The sequence below is a fragment of the Aquila chrysaetos genome, chromosome 10, assembly GCF_900496995.4.
Source record: "Aquila chrysaetos chrysaetos chromosome 10, bAquChr1.4, whole genome shotgun sequence".
In the NCBI taxonomy this organism is placed as follows: domain Eukaryota; kingdom Metazoa; phylum Chordata; class Aves; order Accipitriformes; family Accipitridae; genus Aquila; species Aquila chrysaetos.
The window spans coordinates 22,719,224-22,741,349 of NC_044013.1; the positions used below are offsets into that span (position 1 = coordinate 22,719,224).

The following is a 22,126-nucleotide window of genomic DNA, read 5'->3' on the forward strand; positions in this document are numbered from 1 at the left end:
ATAGGTTGTCATTAAATCCATGCAGTAGCTTCAGAAACTGGGATCTGTGTTTATAAGTGGCTTTTTCTTCCTCACAAGAATTTCAGAGGACTCTGACACTACTTCTACCGCTTCTCCTCCCCTTGCTTATACTGTATGAATCAAAAGGGATGACATGTATTGATAATTACTGGTAAATCTAGATTGGGATTGAGTCAGGTGTCTGCTGCCTATTGAAAGGTGGTAGCTGAGTGTGCTTCCATGATCTTTCTCTTTCCAGCAGTGCTAGGTGGGCTGCACTAGCATTAAGAGCCTGCGCTGTGGAGTTTGAGGTAAATGTCTTAAAAGGATACTAAAAAATGGGAAAAATATTAGAGTGTTTTTGGTGGTCTTTGTATGTTTATCAGTTTCTTTCCTTTTTCTGTGTTGATTATGAGGGGAACATTAAATGAGTTAGTGTGTTGGTTCTGGAAATGTATGAGATTAATTCCTTCCTCTCCTTTCTGTTCTAATTTTAGACAAGATTCACTTTTATGTCCATTGCAAAAATAGGCATTTACTGGCCTTAATTTTATCCCAGTGATGAGCTTATCTGCATCATAGAATCTATGATTTAGTCAGGCAAATCCCACCTGTGGGGTCTGGTTAATATTTGTAGATGACTTTTATAATTTGGAAACAAGTGGTCTTTTAAGAATTGAAATGGGCCAGTGCCTGTGGAGAAAATAGGAGCAGCATCCTCTGGTGATTAGTTGTGATGATGAGGCCTCTGGAATGAGGTCAAGAAGACTCACATGGAAAAGAGCTCTGAAGGTGGGGGAGAGTCAAAGCCTTAATTCTTAAGAAGGGAAAACCCAATAGGGACACACAGGTAAGGTCTTCCTTCTGTTATGCAATGAGATGAATTTGGTGTAGAATCTTGTGTCTCAATGACTAATGAAAGCCAGTTAGCTTTTGCAAACCAGTCTTGCCTAATTGTAATCATTTTGGGCATGTTTCAGCTTTTTGTGAATAGTTGAGTCCTAATATGAGAGCAGATTTAAGTCCATCAGGAAGGCTGCATGATTAAGCAAGCCACATGTGGCTTCCCAGTATTAAAGCAGCTGACAGTGTGATACAGGGAAGGGAGGAGGGGAAGGGGTAGAAAGGAGAGGAGACTGGAAAGACTGGCATTGTAACAGAAAGCCCTTTGCCATAAATCTATGATGAAGATGATATGCAGGGGAATTTAAAATATCTGTTTTCATTCCTTCCCTCAGTGTGGAGGAAGATCTCTGTTCATGAGAGAGATTTTTCAGGTAGTTAGAAGCATTAATAAACTTAGATTTTAATACTCCATTTAACTTCCATACTGCATAAATTACTTTCTTCAAACTTGGCTCTATTTTTGATCTGTCTTTACTGTAAATTGTAACAAAGTTAATGATGAATATAAAAATGCACAACTGCTCTTGATCCCATGATTCTAGTAGTGATTTCCGTGTCTACACAATGCTTCTGGGAAAAGCGTATGTCAGTTTGTCTTCTGAAAGAATGGTTTGAACTTAAAACCCCTCAGACTTCTAGTACCTTTACATACTCTTTTTTTCTTAACCTGTTGGCCAAAGGGCTTCCTTTCCTCTGTTGAAACAATTGGTAGTGTTTATGCAATATCTGACGTGGTTTTACACTCAACAGAGTGGTGTGGTTTGTATGTGACTTCCAAGATCTTTTGCAACAGTAAACCATAGTTTGCTTGATAAATGCAAATTTCCATTTATGCTCATGTGAATACCTTGGTTAGATGTCAAGTGATTCTGGAAGGATGTTTGTATCAATGCAAGTCTATCCTGCCTGTGCTGTTCTTGAGGATGTGGTAAACAGAAACAAGTCTAGCTCTGATAAAGTTGAAAAAAGAATAACTTTCCCAGTATTTGTTTGGGAATGCAGGCCATATTGAGTGTGTTATGGTTTTATAACTCAATTGGAGAATGACTTTTTTTTCCCCTGGAGGTAGTCCCTTACTTTTAAAGATATTTCTAAATGTAACTTTTATTCTTTATTATGCTGGAAGTCAAGGTGGTCTGTATATCCCAATGCAATCTAGGGTTTCACTTGTTTTTCCAAAATTAAAAACTCTGAACAATTTTTTTTTAATATGTATTACACCTATTGATGGAGCTCAGCTTGTATTTACTGATGTGCTTTCTCTTTGTGTATAGTGCTGTTGATTAAAATTTAGACTGAGCGTATTTTTGTCCAGGGCAAAGCGGGGGGCCTGCCTGAGTTATTGGAGAATTGGTGTCTGGCAAATTTAGATGATGTCTTGAAGATTCTTTGCAATAATATAAAATATGGAGGTTTTGTGCAAAGATTAATTGGAACACACTCATTTTTATATAGCTTTCACAAGACTTCCAGCATGTGATGCTAGCTATTTTATTTCAGTGACAGTACACCTAGAGATTGAGTAGTAATATCTTTTTATTCCCATCAAAACTTGCATTCTGGTACAATTTTCTTCCAAATAATTTTCAATCTTTTTTTCCCCCCCCAGTGCATTAAAGAATGAAAAATATTTAGTAATTAATTATTACAAAAAAAATGCTACTTGAAAGAAAATTCTCTGTGAAGACTGCTTAGCAGTGGGAACTAAAGTGTGAAGTTATTTTGAGAAATACAGACCTTGTGTTTGAGCTTATAGATGATAGTCTGTGTTGAGACTCCTGTAGGTAGGCAGAAAGCTGATTTATTTTTATCCATACCTCTATTAGGAAGTCTAGTGTGGGTTTTTTGAAGTACTTTCCTGTGGTCAAAAATACCTGGAATTGTTGGCACTTGTAATGTGAAATTCTTCTAGGATGTATGCTGTTAGGTCAGTAGTAAAGAGATGTAAATGCTACTCAGGGTAGCAACTTCTTTTACCATGGCTTTTCCTAGTTGGAGGCCCTCTCTGATTTTAACACTGGAAACAGTCTGGGATACTTTTTCTCTGTAAAACAGTGTTTGAAAAGGCAGCCTTTCAGGTTAACCTGGCTCTAGGACAGTGAAAGATCCAGCAGGAAAATAACATTCCATGTAGGCTTCACCACTGCAATACCCATCCTGGGTTCTCATCAAGGCATCCCTTGTATCTTCAGGAGGAGTCACAGACTCTTGACATGGGGACATAACTGGTTGTAAATCTTTAACTCCTTAAAGTCCTGTGGCCTTTCCCAGCCTCTCCTGCATTACCAAGTACCCTATTTCCTAAATTAATAGCAAACACAAATGAAAATACTACTCTGTAAAATGGGAAAGCTTTTATGTGCATAAGGAAAATCAATTTTGTTGCTTAGAGCTCAGGCAGTTTCTACGATACTACTATCTCCATCATCCCCATTTGTCTGGGCAATTGTTCTCTACTGACAGATGGGCTTTAGCAGAGGCGTGTGTTTAAGACATGAAATTCAATGCTGTTGCTTCAAAAATGTGTTGAGTTTTTTTTGAGAAAACATTTATTTATTTAACCGGAAGCTGGTTTGTCTTTTTGTTAGCATTCAGAAGCTGTATGTAACTTTGTCACCTCACCTGAGAAATACAAAATCATCTGCACAATCTGAATTTGTGATGATGCTTCCTTAACATATATGAAGTACGTTTATTTAATTTCTGTTCTTTAAAAGAAGTCACTTTAGAAACTCCCAAGACTGATGAAGCATTGCTTCCTGGACTTGTGTCTTGTCTGAAATCTTGATGTGAAATCTTTAGGACACTTTGCCTGCAGTTGCAGCTTTGAAGTGAGCTCGTTCTCTTCTGGCTTCCTTGGCAAGCTGTGAACTCGCAGCCCAGCCTGGTCTTCCATGTGGTAGCTTCCAAGATGTCTGTCCTCTCCCCAGCTGCTTCTCCTGTAGGAACATAGTTATCTTTGAGCCCGCTGCTGTTCTGTCAGATTTGGCTGATGGTGGCTATTAACTGAAATAGTTAAGGGGGAAGGGTTAGGAGGGATGCAGATGGTGTGATTGTGTAAGCCTATTTTCCTATTAAACAAAAGAATATGCTTTTTTGTTCAGGATCGGACTTGTTCTCATGTATTCATCTCCTACATGTTTGTGCAAGTACAATGGCTGGGTTCCCTCCAGCCCTGCCCTCCCCCTCTCCCAGTGCAATCCTGAGTGGAGGGAATGGGCCTGAGCCCCACATGTGTTTGTGGCTTCCCTAAAACAGATCACCCACAGTTTGTCCGAGAGACCCTTTTTGGGCATCTCTTCTGCATCAGTCTGTTCAACTCACTGTAGGGGCAAGAATATCTCCAACTCTTGTCTGTTGTGTTTGACCAGAGGCACAGTATGTTTTTGTCACTGGAGTTTGGCAGCACTGTTGGAGGTATTGAAGTCATCCAAGTCGGATCAGGAACTGCCTCTAAAGGGGTGCTTCAGCTGGAGCATCCGATGGGTTTGCTTCTGGCTCACCAACAGTGAGAGCATCTGACAGGTATTGTCTGTATGCTGCCGCTTCAATTCAAATGAGAATTAAACAAAGTAAGGCTTAGAAGCAAAAGAAGATGACAAAAGTATCCTGGCCGTTCCAGGAGTGTTGCAGACTTTAAACCATTAGTGGATGTCTTTTTATAAATGGTACAGAGGCTGAGCACTAAAATCATCCACTGCAAAACGTATAGACAGGCACTGTGAGAGTGGAGCCATCTCTTGTAGAGCCTGGTAAGTCTACAACAGCCTTGTGATGCTGTAGATGCCTACAGAGCTGCTATTAGTGGGTGTTCCTCCTTACCGCCATTGTCACCATGATACTGCCCCTAGAAATACAGTTGTAGACGTAGGCCCCATCATGATTTACAAATACTCGCCAGGCTTGGAAAACACTGACACACATGATATACTAGGACTGAAGCTTGAGCTAAGGGGCCAAATTTTCACTAGAGCGCGTTACTAGTTTCTGCAGTTGCAATAAGGTTCTTGCAGTGAACAATTGTGTCAAGCTAGAGGGCTCTTGTCTGTCTGGTTTCACTCTCTGCCATCTTTGGAACTTCCCTCAGTCCTGGGCTAGACTGAGAAATGGTGCTTTCCAGGAGTCTTTTTCTCATCTATGGCTTTCTAACTTTTCTTTCATTTTAAAGGCCAACTGGCTCCACTGTACATTACAGCGAAAGGAATTGCAGCAAAAGGAAGGTAGTGGGAAGGTATTCAGTCACGTCCGAGGTCATCATTTAATGAATGTTCTGTTTTTGAAATTGAAGCTGTAGCAGTATTGATCCTCTACAAAGCTGTAGAGGTAAAATGTAAAAGAAATTGTCTAAAAAAAGTGTTAGGCTGGTGAAAAGTAGTAATGACTGGAGAGAAATTGCAACATTAAAACGTAATTATTCCTTGGGCTTTAAATCTCACGTGGTCTGACACCTGTTGGTAGTACTTACTTGGTGAAGCACGGCTGAGTAGAAATGTAAAATGGCAAATGATCCTGTAAAATGCAAAGTGCAGCTGAAAACATAATTCTCAATTTAGTGTTAAGCCTTTTTCATGTGTTAATTTTTTCTTTTAATGTAACCCTGACACTTGAATATTCAAAATGGCTACATCAGCCATTCAGGAAAGACAGGAGGGTATTCACTGTAACAGAAGGATGGCTGATGGATGAAAGATGCATAATTTTGTGCCAGAAGGGTGAGGAAGATGTAAGCAGAAGCTCATGACTGTACTGAATTTAGACATGATGTTCAGCTGTGCCCCTTAGGGACGCTTAAAGTGACTGTGGAAGTTTGCTCCATGGTTTGGGCTGCTGCCTAAATAGATGGTTCTACCTTTCAGCTTTTTTTTTTTTTTTTTTTTTCTCTCTCTCTTCCCTTACACCAGAGCAAGTGTTTACATGACTGTGTGATGTGCCAGATCAGAGGGCTCATCCACCTGAAAATAACCTGGCAAAATAAAATACTACATTTTGCCCACTGCAGTTTTCTGAGGCAGACCCATCTCAAGGCCATTTGAATGCAGGTGGCTGCAAGACAAAAGGGAAGAATGAATAAGAAGGGGTGGTAGAAGGGATGTACAGCTTAAACATCTGTAAGCTTATGGTAATTGCGGAATCACATGGGTATGCCTGTTAAATACCCTGAAAAGAAAGTAAATGTTCCTTTCAGTAACTTTAGAACTGGAATGTTGCTGTTTTAAAAAGTACTTGCATGGTAAAAAAAGTAATTTTTACTGTATCATGTTACTATATTTGTTCAAATTACATTGCTGTATTCTGAGAAGTCATTATGCAAAAACCCTGTTTACAGAATTGAAGTGGCTTTTTGTCATCTTTCATGTTTCTTCAGAATATAAATATTTGCATCTAAAACCCACTTTCAGTACCAGAGAAGGAAATTCCAGAAACGCATGCAGAGAGATGGATGGCATAAAACCAACCCCAAACCTCAAATCAGCTCAGTTCCAAAGTACAGTAGATGGAAGTATTGAAAAATATACGTTCCACTGTATTCGTAGCTACTCAAGATTCTTTTTGAATTCTTCATCATATGACTAAACTGCTTATAGCTCTGGTGGTACAGATGGTGTGGTATTTCAGATTATTCTAATTCCAAGCAGCTAAATGCAGTCTATTTTAATAACAATATTATATTGAATTTTGAAACAATTACATTTTTGTAACATTACAAAACAAGTTACTCTTTATGGAGGAATGTCCTTGGGATTTTCAGGATTTGCATTCCTTTCAGAAATTGAAGCAATCATGACTTACTGCTGCATTGTTCATCCCGCATGCTAAATGTCATTTGCTAAGTATGCATGCAGCATAGAATTTTACCTGTAGCACAGGATAGTTTAGAGTATCCAAACACTTTTGGCTGGTTGCATTGTTACTGTGTATTCCCAGTTTGACAAAGGAAGCCAGCATTGTTCAAAATGGGCAATAAATCAATGATGTTGGATACTAGGATCTGTAGTTGAATCCAAGCTGGCTGATCTTTTTAGGGTGCCAAAAATGTGCTTAGTTCATTGTCACCCTCAAAACAGTGTTGTCATGGTTATGTATCTGTTTGCACAGTGGGAGCATAGTTGATAGACACTGGGCCTCATGCCTTTATGTTGTTTGGGTGGAGGTAAAGGTCCTTGTTCTTGAACTTATAAACCCTTCTTCATCAACTTGCCCAGCACAGCAGAGCTGGTGTTTTTCTTCTCCCTATTCCTCCTGTAGAGAAGTTAGGACCAGGGTTAGATTAAGAGTACTCAAAGACTTAGGGTATTGGTTCTGTTCAGGCATCTGGGGAATGAACAATTTTGGTGCCCATGGAGAAGAGGCCTTGGTTCAGAGACTCCTGTTGCAACTCTCTTCGCGTTCAGGAGTCCTTGCTTGCTGGTGACCAAAGCCCACATTGGCAGGGGAGGTGGCAGTGAGGTTTGGCTGCAGGAAGGAAAAAACCCAACGAAGGTCAGTAGCAAAAAGAGTGGGAACTGCTGTGTAGAAGTTTGAAATGCTGTTAGCTAGAAGCATCAACCTTCCCTGCTTTTTGTGATAGACAGTTTAATCCATCAGTATCATTAGTTGGGACTCACCTAGCTTCTTCGCACTTTTTTGGTGTCAATTTAGCAGAATTAACCTAAGCCGTAGAACATTCATACTGTAGTTTTGAATTGCGTTTATGTGGTGTCATTTCTCATGCATGTTTTTCACGCTTTCTGCACGTCTAGCTCATAACCCAGAGGGAAATATAACTATGAATGCTGAAAGCTGACTTTGCAGAAAGCATGTTTCTTTTATCAGCAGTTATGTTCTACCAATGCCAACGTACCTAATTGTTAAAAAACGCACTCTATTTAATTACAGCAAAGTGAGGTCCTAGCAAGCCTTTCTCTGGTAAGTCTAATTTGTGTTTTTATTGTAATTTCTCTAAATATTTTGGCAGTCTGCACGAGGACACTGCTAAACGATGTTGACACTCTTTTCCTGTTTGGAGTTGGCTTGTTCTTGTACAGTATGTTTAATCTAATCATTGTATCGTGACAAAGCGTGGCATGAATGTGAAACTGTGAGACAGAAATAACTTAGGTTACAAAAACTAACCGTCTTCCCAAATAGACATTTTGAGTTGCTGAAGGGGTGTACTAATGTGGTGGTTCTTCTCTTCCTATGAAAATACTACTTTATTTTCCACATAAATATGGAATTTTTCACAGGGATAACTGATGAAATTTAGTGTTTCAGCTGCAGTCACTAAACAAGTATAATGGAGAGGTCATATATTAAGCCAGGTTGAAATATTTTCTTACTTCCTAACTCCTGTAGTGGTTTGAAATTACCAGAAGAGCAAAGCTTTGGGAAAAACCTTCAAAGCAAAACTACACAGTGAAAATGCATGTTCTTTTAATTTCAGAATAAATATCTGTCTAGTGAGAAGATACAGGCAAGGAAGTCTAAGCTTCTCTAAGTAGGATAAGATTACAAAAAGTCACAGCAGTTGAATGACCATGCTGTGCTTTGGCAAGTTTTTATTAATTCAGGAGATGGTAAGAAGGTTTTACAAACAAACATTTCTGTAAATGGATTGAATAGTACATAATCTGAAAGGAATAATCTTCCGTCCTTTCAGGTTGACCCACAGCTTTTACTAATCCATCCAGTCCTGCAGACAGGAAGCCAGTTTGGGGTACTTTTGCCAGATGAATTGATCGTCACTCTGCTTCCCCTTGGGAGCATTGTGCTCTGCTTTCCCAACAGCCTCTGGTGTGCAGTAACTGTGCAGCTCCATGGGGAGAAGCTGCCTGAAGATCCTGACAGTAATGGTGCGAGTGTGACATTTCTGAGGCTTCTGCATTGGAAGTATGATGTTACCTGTGGAAGTAGGGAGGGGATGTTTGTCAGTGGAGACAGCCTGGGCCTGGTAAGCTGTGCTCCTCCAACAACAGCTTCTGATGGGGTGAAGGACAAGGTGATGCCTCTGCTGCCGTTCCTCACGTCAGTGTGGGTCTCTGCCATTTGCTTGGTGTAAATGGACAGGATGCAGACAAGAAAAGGGAATTGATGATCTTGGCTTTGAGACAGGTTTGCTCCTGCAAGCAACCAACAGGACTGTTGTGAGCTGCCAGGAGGACTTTCTGCATGAGTCGTTCCCTGTGGAGCTCATGTTAATGTTGCATGGGTTGTGAGCAGGAGGCATGCGTTGCAACCCCTCGCTGCCTCCTCATATGAAGTTTTCATGTCAGCTACTACTAAGTACCACCAATCAGAGCTGTTAGATCACAGCCAGCACGAGGTTACACCTTTATTGCTGTACCGGTACAAATGATTAAATGTTGACCTTTTTTTGCCTTTACTTGTTCAAGTCCATTGATACTTGAATGAGATTAGTATGGCTATAGTTGGCTTTCTAGCAGAAGCTGAGAACAGCTACCAGCTACACAGAACTAGAATGCAAGAGAGTGTAATATGGTGGGCGGGAGAAAGTATTTGATGAAAGGTAGCTTTTGAGCTGTACCTCTGCTTAGGAACTGCCGCATCTTGAATGCATCAGTAACTGTAAGATTTTTACACTGTTGTTCATTCCTATGTCCATATAAAGCTATTTGGCAAAATGTTACATTATATAATTAAATTATGTGGTAATGGCCATGTATGAAGATAGACCTGATATTGTAAGATACAGTTCCACACTGAAGTACTGACTGAGTGCATCCCAGAGTAAAGACACAGTTGTGCCTGTATCAGGGTACTTAAAATGATGCAATTCACTCTAAATTACTGATCTATCTATTAGCTGCCTATTTATGTTACAGTTTGGGGCAAATTAGGAAGAATGTCTGTGGCTTGCCAAGTGAGTCACTTTAGTGTTTATAATGTCTTGGTGATTTGCCAGGTAAGCAGCTGTGCCAAGTTCAGTTTCTCATGTGATCGGGAAGTGATACAGGAGGATGCACTGAGGACTTCCTCCGCCCTCTCCCCTCAGTGCTCTGACAGGGGTGTGGCAATTGTCTTGTGCTGTAAAGAGGAAATTTTCGAAGGCATGTAGAGCTAAATCTCGTACAGAAGTCACTGAGGTTCTCTTTGAAATTCTGACATTTTCCCTTTTCATGTCCTTCTTTCAGTCTCAAATAATCGAGTACCTTTTTAAAAGGAACTATCCGATCCCTGAGCATGTGTCCTCCTAAGAAAGCTTGCTTACCTGATGACATTTACTCCCTGTTGTTTCCCTGTGTCTATATTAGCATTATTATTTCATTTCCCCCAGGATTATTAGTGTAGAATAAAGTATCATACTTGCTTCGGTGGGCCAAATTTGCCACCATACCTTTGAAACAACCTATGAGTGCTTCTGCAATAGTGGAAATGGCAAGTGTCAACTTAAATGTAATTACTGTTTAAGCTTTTGGATTCCTTTTACGTGGTTTGGAAAGAAGGAAGGGGGATCGTTCAAGCTGATCTTGCGTGGGGAGCTCCTTTGAATCATTCTGAATCCTCCTGCAAGTGTGTTATGAGGGGCTTGGGGGCTTATGCTTAGATTTGATTTTTAATGATTGAAATTAGGTGCAAAGAGGTGGTTGTTTTCTGCTCAGGTGTGGGACCAGCCACCAGAAAATAATATTTTTATACAGTAACTTAGCTGTCACATGGATTTGAAAATCAACTTTTTACTTTTTTTGGAAAGAAAACTTTCGTATGACACAGGCGTTGTTTCATTTCTGTATTTAATACATGCAGAAAACACTTTACATGGTATTGGCCATTGTAAATAATATAAGGACTTCATTCACTTCTAAAACATGGTTGGATGGTAAATTTTGCAGGTGTTCTCTTGCTAGACTTCTCTTTATTTATTTCCATTGTGATTACGTGTTTCTTACCTTCTTTCGGAAATAGTCTTTGCAGTGGGACAGTTTATCTGGTATAGAAGTTCTTTAAAAGGAATAACATGGAATTGTGACTTACCAAGTAAAGTCTTGCAAGACATTTTTTGCAAGGCATTTATGCCCCTGTCTGCTGTTTGGTGCTTTATGAAAACCAGCTGTCACCTAGGCTCTTCAGGCTATTGAGAGTCTGGTGATTTTTGCTTCTTCTTGAAACACTTCATCACCCTGTCATTAAATAAACAGAATTGTTCTATTCAGCTATATTTGAGCATTCCTGGACTTAGCACTTATTTTGCTAGAAGACAGAAGTATGTCTGCTGGTGCAGATGCTTTATTTGATCCCATGTCAGTTATCTACTTGTGTTTATAGGACTTTGTCTTCATTTTTATTCCTTTAGTACTTTTAGAGGTTCTTGGCTTCCCTTTGCACTCTACCTGAGCTCTAAAACATGAATGAATCTGACTTATCCAGGCTGCAAAGAATCTTTCCTGGGTGCTTTTGACAGCTTACAGCTAAATTACCATGTTTGTCTATGGAAGCACATAAATAATACATTTCAAAATCATGTATTCCCCTTAACGTGTCTTACTGTGTTCCAGTCCTTCTCATCAGCCTAATACTGAAATATAGAAAATGTGGATTAGCCTGCTGTCCAGTAGCATGAAGAACATACCCAGTTGCTGTAGCTGCCCATTAGAAAAGTCTGCCAAAGAACTGAAACTGCCATTCTTCATTTGTCCATGGCTCCTCTTTCCTCATTCCCTCTTTTTTTTTTTTTTTTTTGAATGATGAATTTTTGTTTTTTTTCTTTTATTTAAGGACAGAGTATGTTAAAGAAAACATTTAGATTTTGCAGCCATTTGCTGTTGGCTGCATCTGTTTTAATAACAGCATAGAAGCTGAAGCCCTCTGTCGCTGGGGCCCAGGGAAGAGAACAGCTAGAAATAGGAGATTATGACATAGTATGTATTTCTAAGACTATGAAACAAAAGTGTAAGTGAAAGTGAAGCTACTGCTGAACATAAAGTTTATCACTGTTGCTGGGGAATAGCGTACGCCTTCTTCAGGACTGCTGTGAACTTGGCCAGACAAAATAGGTGGAAGGGCAGAAGGTGGGGAATGTCTGCATCCTATTATGAATTGGAGGAAATGACTGTCTGCACTCTGTACGCTGGTGGCCTCAGTATCCTGCTGGCAGGCTGGTTAGCGCTGTAGGATACTGAAGAAAAAGTGGTGAACTGTCAGCTTTGGTGTTTAAAATAACTACTAGGGATGAGAAGAAGTTCTTTAAAAATGTTACGGGTTTTCTGTTGGCTTTCTTGAACTAACTGGAAACTTTCTGCTTTCTTTCAGGAGCATTTTTTTCTCCGAAAACATTGCTGCTAAAAAGTTCCAAACTGGAGAAGTAAATCCAGTCAGCTTGTCAGGTCACTGGCTCAATGTAAAAGTGCTTTCATGAGGTAACGTTGGGCCAAAGTCAACTTTTCTTTCTCTTTTGTAAATCTGCAGCCAAGCAATGGGCCAGAAAATCTCAGGGAGCATAAAGTCTGTGGATGTGAGGGAGCCCCCTTATAGACCTGTTAAACGAGAGCTGAGAGGCCCGGATTTTTGCAAGCCAGCGCGACTGGACATGCTGTTGGATATGCCTCCTGCCAAGCTGGAGGTCCAGTATAAACATGCTTGGAACAACGAAGATCGCTCCTTAAATATATTTGTAAAGGAAGATGATAAACTGACTTTTCATAGACACCCAGTTGCCCAAAGCACAGATTGCATCCGCGGCAAAGTTGGCTACACGAGAGGCCTGCATGTCTGGCAAATCCACTGGCCCACGAGGCAACGGGGAACTCATGCTGTGGTGGGCGTCTCCACGGCCGAAGCTCCGCTGCACTCGGTGGGGTATACATCATTGGTTGGTAGCAATAGTGAATCATGGGGCTGGGATCTGGGACGCAACAAACTCTACCACAATTGTAAAAACCAGCCTGGGGTCACGTATCCTGTCTTTTTGGAACCAGATGAGTCTTTTGTACTCCCAGACTCCTTACTGGTGGTTTTGGATATGGATGAAGGGACGCTTAGCTTCATGGTAGATGGACAGTATCTTGGAGTGGCCTTCAGGGGACTAAAAGGGAAAAAACTGTACCCCATAGTCAGTGCAGTTTGGGGGCACTGTGAAATTACAATGAGATACATCAACGGACTTGACCGTAAGTGTTACCATATTTCTTCATTACACTGTCTTTCAGCTTTTCTCACGTAGGATTTTTTCTTTATCCTTTTGTTGTGCTGGGGGGGAGTGGACTGTCCACTGTAAATAGATTGCGTTCCATAGTTACTGCCCACAACTGATAGCTATCAGTTGTGTCTTGTAATGACGGTGTGGATTGTAGCAAAATATCTTCCCTTTTGGCAAGCAATCTGTGTCCAAAGAAAGTGAACAAGTTGAGAAAAAAGATATTGAGAAACTTCCTGGGTATATTTAACAGTAAAACTCTTTGTTTACTGGAGGATATGTTTTAGATCTGTGGTTTTCAAATGGGATTTGTGGATCCTGTAAAAAAATTTCCTGTAGTAGTGGGAACTTTTACATGGTGTGCATAAACATACTTGAATTCAGGCCAGTAGGCTTTCTTTCCATAGTTGCCTTTCCAGGACCCTCAGAAACAGCTGTGGATCCCCAAGAATCTGGGAGCTCAGGTCAAATATTGCTTTCAGCGGTTTTCCTGAAAGAGCTCTGTTCCTTAGTTCATTTCAGAAGGTGCTCTCTCAGGGTATCTTCTTCTCCAGAAATATGGGATTTTGGATAAGCATTAGCTACTTTTGATCTAAAGGGGTAATACCAAATTAAATCATGACACAGTAAGGAGGAGCATGTTGCTGCTGTGAACTTGAAGCAGTAGCCCACCAGAAGATGAGTTGCAGAACTGGGCCGTGTCCAGTTCTTCTCACTGCTCAGGAAGATGTGTGCTCTGCCAGGTCCATACACAGTACAGTGTATGATTGGTCATGCCCAGTTATCTACGGTCAGCTTATCAGCTGCTATGAATTGGGGAATGGAAGGCTGAATGAGGTAGTAAGTAGAACTTTGTTCTTGTTTAAGGCTGTATTATCTGAGCCATAGGAAGAACCATGAATATAAATATATAGATTTAACAAAAACAGATGACTGAACAAAATTTTCATGGGTTTTGGGCTTTATGAATGGAACTTGGTCTTGTAAAAAGATAATAATAGCAAGTGTACAATACCTGCCTTTTAATTAGTAATTTCTAAAGGAATTTCCTATTCTTTTCAATTAGAATGGGGTGGTCTCATTTATTTTTCTGTCAAAAATTAATTCTCTGCTCATTAGCCTTACATCTGACATACAAACTAGAAACATAATTAAATAATTTGACTCTGTTTAAGATTACCTTTTCATAAACATCTGTAATAAGCACTGGGGGAAGAGAATCTTTAACCACAGAAGCCCTGCAGGTTATTACAGCCAGATGCTAAATGGCAGCTTCCTGAGTGCTTTCATACAGGGGAGTATCGGATGATTGTTAAATATTTTGCAATTACTCAAGACACTGCAAAAAGTGGTGTGCTGACAGCTTTTTTTTTTTTTTTGAGTGTAGGGTGGTGGGGGAGAGATATTTTTGCAAACTGAATATTTGTGTGCGAAAGCAGTTTTCATAAACTGCGATCTGCCAAACTAAGCAAAGTACAGCTCAGCTTGGTCCACCACGTCCACACAAGGAATCATTCTGCATTCCGTTTGTAGCCTTTACAGGGCTGCTCAAGGGAGCTCTAGAAAGATGAAGACACGGGAGGAGGATGTGAATGAGTTTGGTAGAAATTTTAAAATAAAAGGGGCTAAGTAGAGAAGGATAGCTGTGGTCTGTGAGATGGCAGAGAGAAAAATTCCCATCCGGTTTCTCATGGGATAATTTTGCTGGAAGAGGCAGGGTAGCTTCCTAAACTATCCCTGAGAAAGTCAAAGTAGCAATGTTTGGGTTTTGGGTTTTTTTTTGGGGGGGTGGGTGGGGTTTAAGTGTGAACCTATGGCTAAAAGTAAACTTGTAAAGTAAACTTCTATGTAGGCCTGAGTGTTAATCTGATCATGTGAAGAGGAAGTTTAAAGCCACTTCGCCGTGGGGCAGTTTGACATCCTGGAATCACATCATTTGTTATCACATGTTCACTGATCCATTACTGTCCTGCAACAAAAACAGCATTCAGGAAACCAAAGTAGCTTGTTTAGCTGGTGCTCTAAAGCAAACACCTTCTCTTCTCTGCTGAAAGTGTTTCTATCCAGCCAGCCCTTGTGTAGCAGTGCAGGTTTGGTCGTGACACTCTTCATGTTCATTCTCATAGCACTTGATATTACAGGTTTCTATAATTGTTTGTTTTTCTGAAGATCAGAGTAGATCTTGAAGAACAAGGAGATGCTCACGTTGCATTCACAAATTTAAATACATTTGAACGTACATACATGTGGGGTTTTCTTTGTTGTTGTTTGCTTTTTAACCTTACAAATTCTCTCTTTTTTTTTTTTTTTTTTTTCTCTCCTTCCCTGGAAGTATCTCATACTGCTGATAATAGCTTTTAGTAGATCTGGCAATAGTAACTTAGCTGTTCTTGAAACTGTGCTGTCAGTGACTTGTAACTTGCTATTTAGTGATTGATTGTTACCACTCAGAATGCATACCACAGCTTGCAATGGCTGTTTATGTGGTGCCTTACAGAGCAGATGGAGATCTCGACTGCACGGATTTCTAGTGTTTTCAACACTTGCTGTTTAAATAGAAGACCTCTGAATACTTTAAATGCCTGTGTATTTCAGTTGCCTGGCAAAGGGTGAAAGGCTTGCAGGAATGGAAGAGTGAAAGGATCAAATGATGGGCTTTTGCAGCTGCAATGAACTTAAACATGTTATAGCAGTATAGAGACGATGCAAACTTTGAAGTATGTTAATTACTGGATAGATGGCAGAATCATAGAAGGTTAAGGCTGCAGGTCAAAGATCAAGAACCTGTGTGCCCTCTGGACTCTGGATATTGCTTCTAGAATATGCTGTAGTTAAAATCAATTGTTGTTCTTCCAGCTGCATCTGATACCCAGAGTATTCTGCTTCGGAAGCTACTTTGAGCATCATATGATGATGTGCTGTGACTTTCACAAGACAGTTTTTCACTCACATTTGAGGGTCTCAGAGTTGCAAATATTGGTCAGGGCTTGGGAGGGAAGGCAGGGGGAGTGCAGGAGGCAGTACCAAGAGTGCTCATTATAAGCACACTGAGTTCTTCCCAGGACAAACTTCTTTGATCAGATGCTATCAGTATTTACCACACTGATGTTTGCCCAGTGCCTAAGTTTTACAGAATTTCACATCAGACTTCTCACTCATTGCCTATTGCAATAATTAAAAAAAATAACACAAATGCAGTATATGTTATTTTTCAGATACTCTTTTCATCAGGGTATATGGATGTTTAAAAAAAGCTAGGCTGTTTATATCTGTTGTCTGATGAGGAGTCCTGAAGACTATTTATAGACTGGAACAGAGAAATAGTGAAACACTTTTGTATAAATGTACATTGCAGATCATGACTGATATTTTAGTACCCCCATGTTTAAATAAAGTGGTGGGAGAACAATATAACAGTGCCATGGTGGAAAACTTGGTCATTGAGTAGGCGAGTTGAACACAGTGATTTATTTTGACCCTTAAAAGTACCTGACGGAATAGTTGGTATTTTGACTTCCAGAAGTCAAAATACTTTTTATAAGCATGCATTACAGGTCTGGCTCTGCCCTGTTCTGAATCGGTGTGGAAGAGCAAAGCAGATGGTCTGTATTCTATATATAATAATAGGTGATCCATAGACATAAAACTTGATAATGCAACTCATAGGTACAAAACTTAGAATTTAATATCTTCCTAGGTGGGGAGAAAGCAGAAGGAGGCTGCAGAAAGATTCCCCCACCCCCCCGCCACCTTTGTGTGATAGTGTAGAGTTGGTTGAAATAAAATTCTGAGTGCTGGCAGGAGGGTTTGTGGGGTTCTGCTCGTCTTGGGAACTGTCCTACATGCATATGTCAGCACAGCATGTTCTCACTAGTGTCATGAAGAAACTTCTGCAGTTGTGCATCAGCACTGGCCTTCTGGCCATCTCTAAAAATGCCTGCTGGTAGCACTTCCAAATTTCTTCATCTAAGAAAGAAGGGCTAAGAACAAGCTTCAGTAGTCCACAGCTGTGTTATGGTTTATCTGCATCCTGACATACCTGTGCTTTTTTTTTCCTGCTCTGGTTCATAAAGGTCCCATGGTAACTGCCAAATCTGATAGTCTTAAGGAAAAAATGCATGTTAGTGTGTTCTGATCGTGTTTCCACTGATTTCCAATTCATCCTGTTTTTAAGAAATGAGAACCTTGAAGAGCAATGATTACACCTCTGTTCTCAAAATTGAAGTGAATGTGGTAACCTAAAGTTAAGCTTTGAATATCGTATTTATTACTCTAAAATAGCAATTAGAAATTTGATAGCCTTGCATAATCCTTTTATGAATTTGCTCAAGCTATGATGCTGGAATTGCTCAGCAATGTGAACTAATTCTTACAAGTTTGTATTAGAAGTGGAAATTTGTAAAGGGTATTTATTTTTTGATTTGCTCTGTCTGTATTGCTGTTGGGAATTGTACAGCGTAAATCCAAGCTTCAGTGCAAATAACGATGCTTCTGCAATACATTATCCAGTGATGCGTTTACTTTATTGCCAAAACTGTGTGTGCTTTGTCCACTTTGACTATGATTTCATACAAGTTTCCTCCTAAGTTATATTTCTCCTTAAGGTACTACTTTATTTGTCTCTGTAGCCATGGAAGTTTCTTCCCTTCTCTAACCACAAGCTCTTTCTGCAGATGGCCTCTTTTTCTTCCCTTAAAGTCAGTGTAGCTTCTCTATTAGGAGGGGCAGATGGCAACCTAATTTCTAGTTTGGGCTCAGAGCAAATTGCACTTCAAAAAGATAAACATAAGAAGACCCTGATCTTCTTGGAGTATATTGTGGTAAGTGGCAATTTATATACCAGTCTTCAGATTATAGCAAAACCCATACTTTCATGGTAAATCTACAGGCAATGTGCCCGAAAACGAGCACGTCCAGAAATGCTGCTGTGTTCTGCAGATGTTTCCACTGAAAGTAGTGACGGTGCTGTCTACTTCTCTGTGTAAACGGGAGGAAAGCTGCCCCAGCATTAACACCGTGTTAAAATAATGCTGAGGCTGTGAAGTCAAACACCCAGAAGCTGGCAAGTGGCAGAACGGGATTTGCTTTTTGCAGCTGTAATTCTGAGCTTGGCAGCCTTCAACTGCGCTGTGTCCCACTTTCTCCCAGAAAGTGTTTCACTCTTGTAAAAGGCGGTAAGTTCTGCTGCAAGTCATCTTGTGTTCCTTTTCCCCCAGCATTTTTTCCTTGAGTATTTTGTCCCCAGTCCTGTGTGTCTGAGGTGGTGTATTTTGTCGTTTCCCCAGGATAGCCAGTGAGGAAACCTGATGGAGCATGACAGTCCCTGTGGTCTCAGGTTCAGTTTTGTGTTGCTCTTTGAGGATAACAAATGAAAAGTCCTGCTAGTGAGGACAGGACTGGATCAAAGTTCCCCCTTGTCTTGTTTGATTTGTGCATATACAGAGAATTTAAATAACTTTAGTCTTTTACTTTAAACTGTTTTGGGGTGGAACTGATGATCAGATCTGTCTTCAGGCCTGTTACAAAAGCTGTTTTTTGCTGAAAAACCTCCGACACTAGAAGTGTGAGATGGGGCATTTTAATCTTTAGTGCTGAAACTCAGGGTTGAGGCAGAGGAGATATTGTTAGAAGTTACTGACACAACTGAACTTCATGTGCAAGAACTATGAGGATTCTTTCAGTTGTTTAAGCGTTACTTTTACATGTTAGTTGGTGGTGAAATACAGAAGGTAAAATGTTGACACTCCGAAGAGGATATCTATTGGTAGTTTGAAACAAACTGAGCATTTCATATAACCTTCTGCACACTGGCCAGGATTCTGCATGACTGGTTTGGAGTTGCAAGTCTTCAGCATTGGTGCTAAGAATATTGCAATGGGAAGATTATTCACTAGGAGCATAAAATATTTCTGGTAATGCTTGTTCAGCGTGGACTTAGCAGGCAGTCATTGAGCGAGGCAGGCGTCCAGTGTTACCTCAGATCAGTTAGTCAAAGCTATACCTGTATTTTCCATGGACATGCCTAAGAAAAACCAAATTTGGTAGGTGTGTCAAACTCGTGTGACGAATAATAACATAAGAGTATCTCCCTGCCTTATGTGAACACTTTTTCTAAAAGTAATGAACTTCCAGACGTGGCATATCTTTGGGCTGGTTTGGTGTTTTGGCTTTTTTTTTTTTTTTTTTTTTTTAAAGGAGAAGATTACTTATTAGCTTTGTCTCTGCCAATTTCTTATCACTGGTTGGCCAAACAAATTATATTATTCCAGAAAGTGATTTTTATGAAACCAGAATGTATTTTCAGCAAGGCAGTACGTAACATTAAAGAAGGATAATTTTTGTTTGAGATTCACAGTTGCATTTTTTCACAACAGGCATTTTTATTTCTACAGCATGCTGCATCTCTGTTGCAAATGGGAATTCATGTCTGCATGTATTGTTTGGACCTGAAATTTAAAGATGTGCTTCTGCTTTTCAATAAGAAGTAACTATAAATGTTTAATAATATTCTTCTTGTGTATGCCACATATCTGTATGCCTAGTCACTGTGCTACTGAGTAGGCTACAAAGCCTTGATACAGCATCTTGAAGCTAAAAAAAATTGCTGCTGCTTCTCTGTTGTTTCAGCAAGCTTGACAGCTACAGTTTATTTAACCAAGACAAAGTGATTATTTTCTTTTAGATACTGGTGCTTTTTCTTATTTCTTATAGTGTTTACCTTTTATTATTTGGCATTCTCTTAAGCAGAGAGCCTGTAATTGCTTTCCAAAATATGTTCCTCTGTCCATCAAAACAAAAGAGAGTGTGGGGTTATATTAGTACTCCGTTCATGCTTTCAAAATTGAAATGCTTTATGCTTCTGAAAATTTCTCATATCCAAGTAATTCGTATTATGTAAAATATGCTGTTTGGAGAAGCTTTTTTAAAAATCTTCATAAAGGTTAAAATATTTTTTAAAGGCTTAGGAATTAGGTTTTTAAAGCACTTAATTTTTTTTTTAAATAGCAAATTTTAGTTTTAAAGGTAGCATAAGTATTATGAAAATAATGTATTTTCACTGAACAAAGAACTTCTCTCCAGTAAGTTGCCTCTGGTGAAATGCATCATCCAGCCACAGGCACCATATTGGAATCTGGTATTCAAGCAAACACGGCCCAGCAGTGTGCTTGGAGTTTGCGTACTTTCAGGGATGGCTTCTTTTCCAGCCTTGCTTTGTTAACTTTTCTATTCTTTGCCATATTAACTGCCACAGTGCTGAATTAGCACTTGCAATTAAAAATGCGTAAAATTTTGACACAGTTTATATTAAAGGCTGCCACTTCTTATGAAACAAGCACTGTTACAGTGAGTGACTTTGGTTAGACTTGTCTGGAATGTATGCACTGATTTCTGAAGAAATGCCAATTAACTTCGTGGCTCATACTGAGTTTCATTGCACTGGAGGGTCTCCTCATCACATATGTGGACTTACTGTATCTTCATTATTTTAACAAAAGCAATTGCTTTAATGTGCTGTGTATGATTGTAGCCATGACTACATTACCGATCCATGCGTGCTTGCCATATGTGTAAACAATTTGCTGATTTTTAGTGATATGACCTATTGCCCTCTGCCTGTGTAAACAAATGAAGGTCAAAGTTCAGAGAGATCAGAGGGAAAACTTTAAACATCCTGCAAAATCTGCAGTCCATTAAGTGTACGTTAGCATTTGGGTACAGCCAGTCCTTTTGTACTTCTAAATAATTTGTTTGTGACACATTTGGGAAAGGAGGATAGCTTCACCTGGTGCTTGGAGACTTCAGGGAACGTAATTGCATTGGCTTTCTGTTAAGAAACCAGCTTCAGTGGTATTTTCTTGTCTTGGGAAGGGAAGTAATGCTAACACATGCTTTACTTTTCATTTAGATTGAGATTTAAATGTTGAAGTTGTGGGGACAGGCCATTGGAAAAAGGGCTACAGTGTATAAAGAATGAACAATATCACGAGACAGATTACCTACAGGCAACAGAATGACATGTGTGTCAAGGGAGGAGGAAAAGTAAGAGGTAAAGCGAGAAGTGCCAGCAAGATCTAGGAAGATATATTTGAAAGAGGAAATGTGACAAAGGTACTAGTGCTTAAAAGGAAGAGAGAAGGCAAAGAAGTATGGTAAGAGGGTTAAAAAAGGAGAGATGCTGAGATTTTGACAGAAGGAAATAAGCCTTGATGTACTAGGCCAAGTAGCACGTGTCAAAGAAAGGTCAAGACTATTCAAGCTCCTGAATGACCAAACATCCCTATTTTACTTTCTTTACTTTCATCAGCAGTTTTTCTGGCAGAGTACAGGAGCTCAGCTTCCAACCCCCAGCTGTATGGTAGGGAGTGAAAATTCACCTGGCTCCTCCTGGTGTTAATAAGCACAGCCATGCTGGGTTTTCCTGACCACTGGTAACTGCTTGTTTTTGTAAGTCAAACCGAGAGCCTGTACAAGTCAAAGAACTTGACAAATGTTTGCTCTGTTTTCAGTATGAACTTTACAGGAATCACTGTGATGCTACTGGCATCTTACAGGGTCTTTTGTCATTTGTGACTTTACAACTGAACTTTCAATTTGATTAGAAATAAGCGAGCTGTTAAAATTTCTGGATCTGAGAGGCTGAATTAACCCTGCAGATTTTTCTGACTGAAGTAATCTTAATTAATTTCTGATGGACTTTTATGTTTCCAAATTTCTTTTTTTCTTAATTTTCTGAAGACTTATTAAAATTTTAAATCAGTTATTTCTACATAACAGATCTTGTATCCTCTAAAAGAATTTTATTGACTTCCAGATATAACTGATCACCAGTAAGAAGTTTAAGGCATTTCATAATTTCATTGATCAAGAATAAAGCAGAAGCTAAATCATTTATGATGCAAACGTTTTCAAAATCCAGCATGTAGCTTGATGTACTTGAAATACTGGAGTTAGAGCCTTTTATCATCATACTGGGCAACGTTTCTGAAATGAAACTGATAAATTGGCAGCATGAACAATGCTAGCATCTGGATGCAAACAGCAGCTTCCTGAGAATGCAACTTTTTTTCTAAATCGCTTACACAGACGAAC

General features: G+C 39.7%; 1 protein-coding gene across 3 annotated transcripts in view; it reads left to right on the forward strand.

Annotated features, from left to right (window-relative positions):
* The window catches only part of SPSB4 (splA/ryanodine receptor domain and SOCS box containing 4), a 180,981-nt gene that overhangs the window by 106,241 nt on the left and 52,614 nt on the right, over window positions 1-22,126 (forward strand). For all 3 annotated transcript variants that reach the window (XM_030029202.2, XM_030029203.2, XM_030029201.2), the window contains one exon: window positions 12,154-13,010. In XM_030029202.2, coding sequence (XP_029885062.1) covers window positions 12,317-13,010 — 694 coding nt within the window. In that variant the 5' untranslated portion in view covers window positions 12,154-12,316. The remainder of the gene's footprint in view (window positions 1-12,153; window positions 13,011-22,126) is intronic.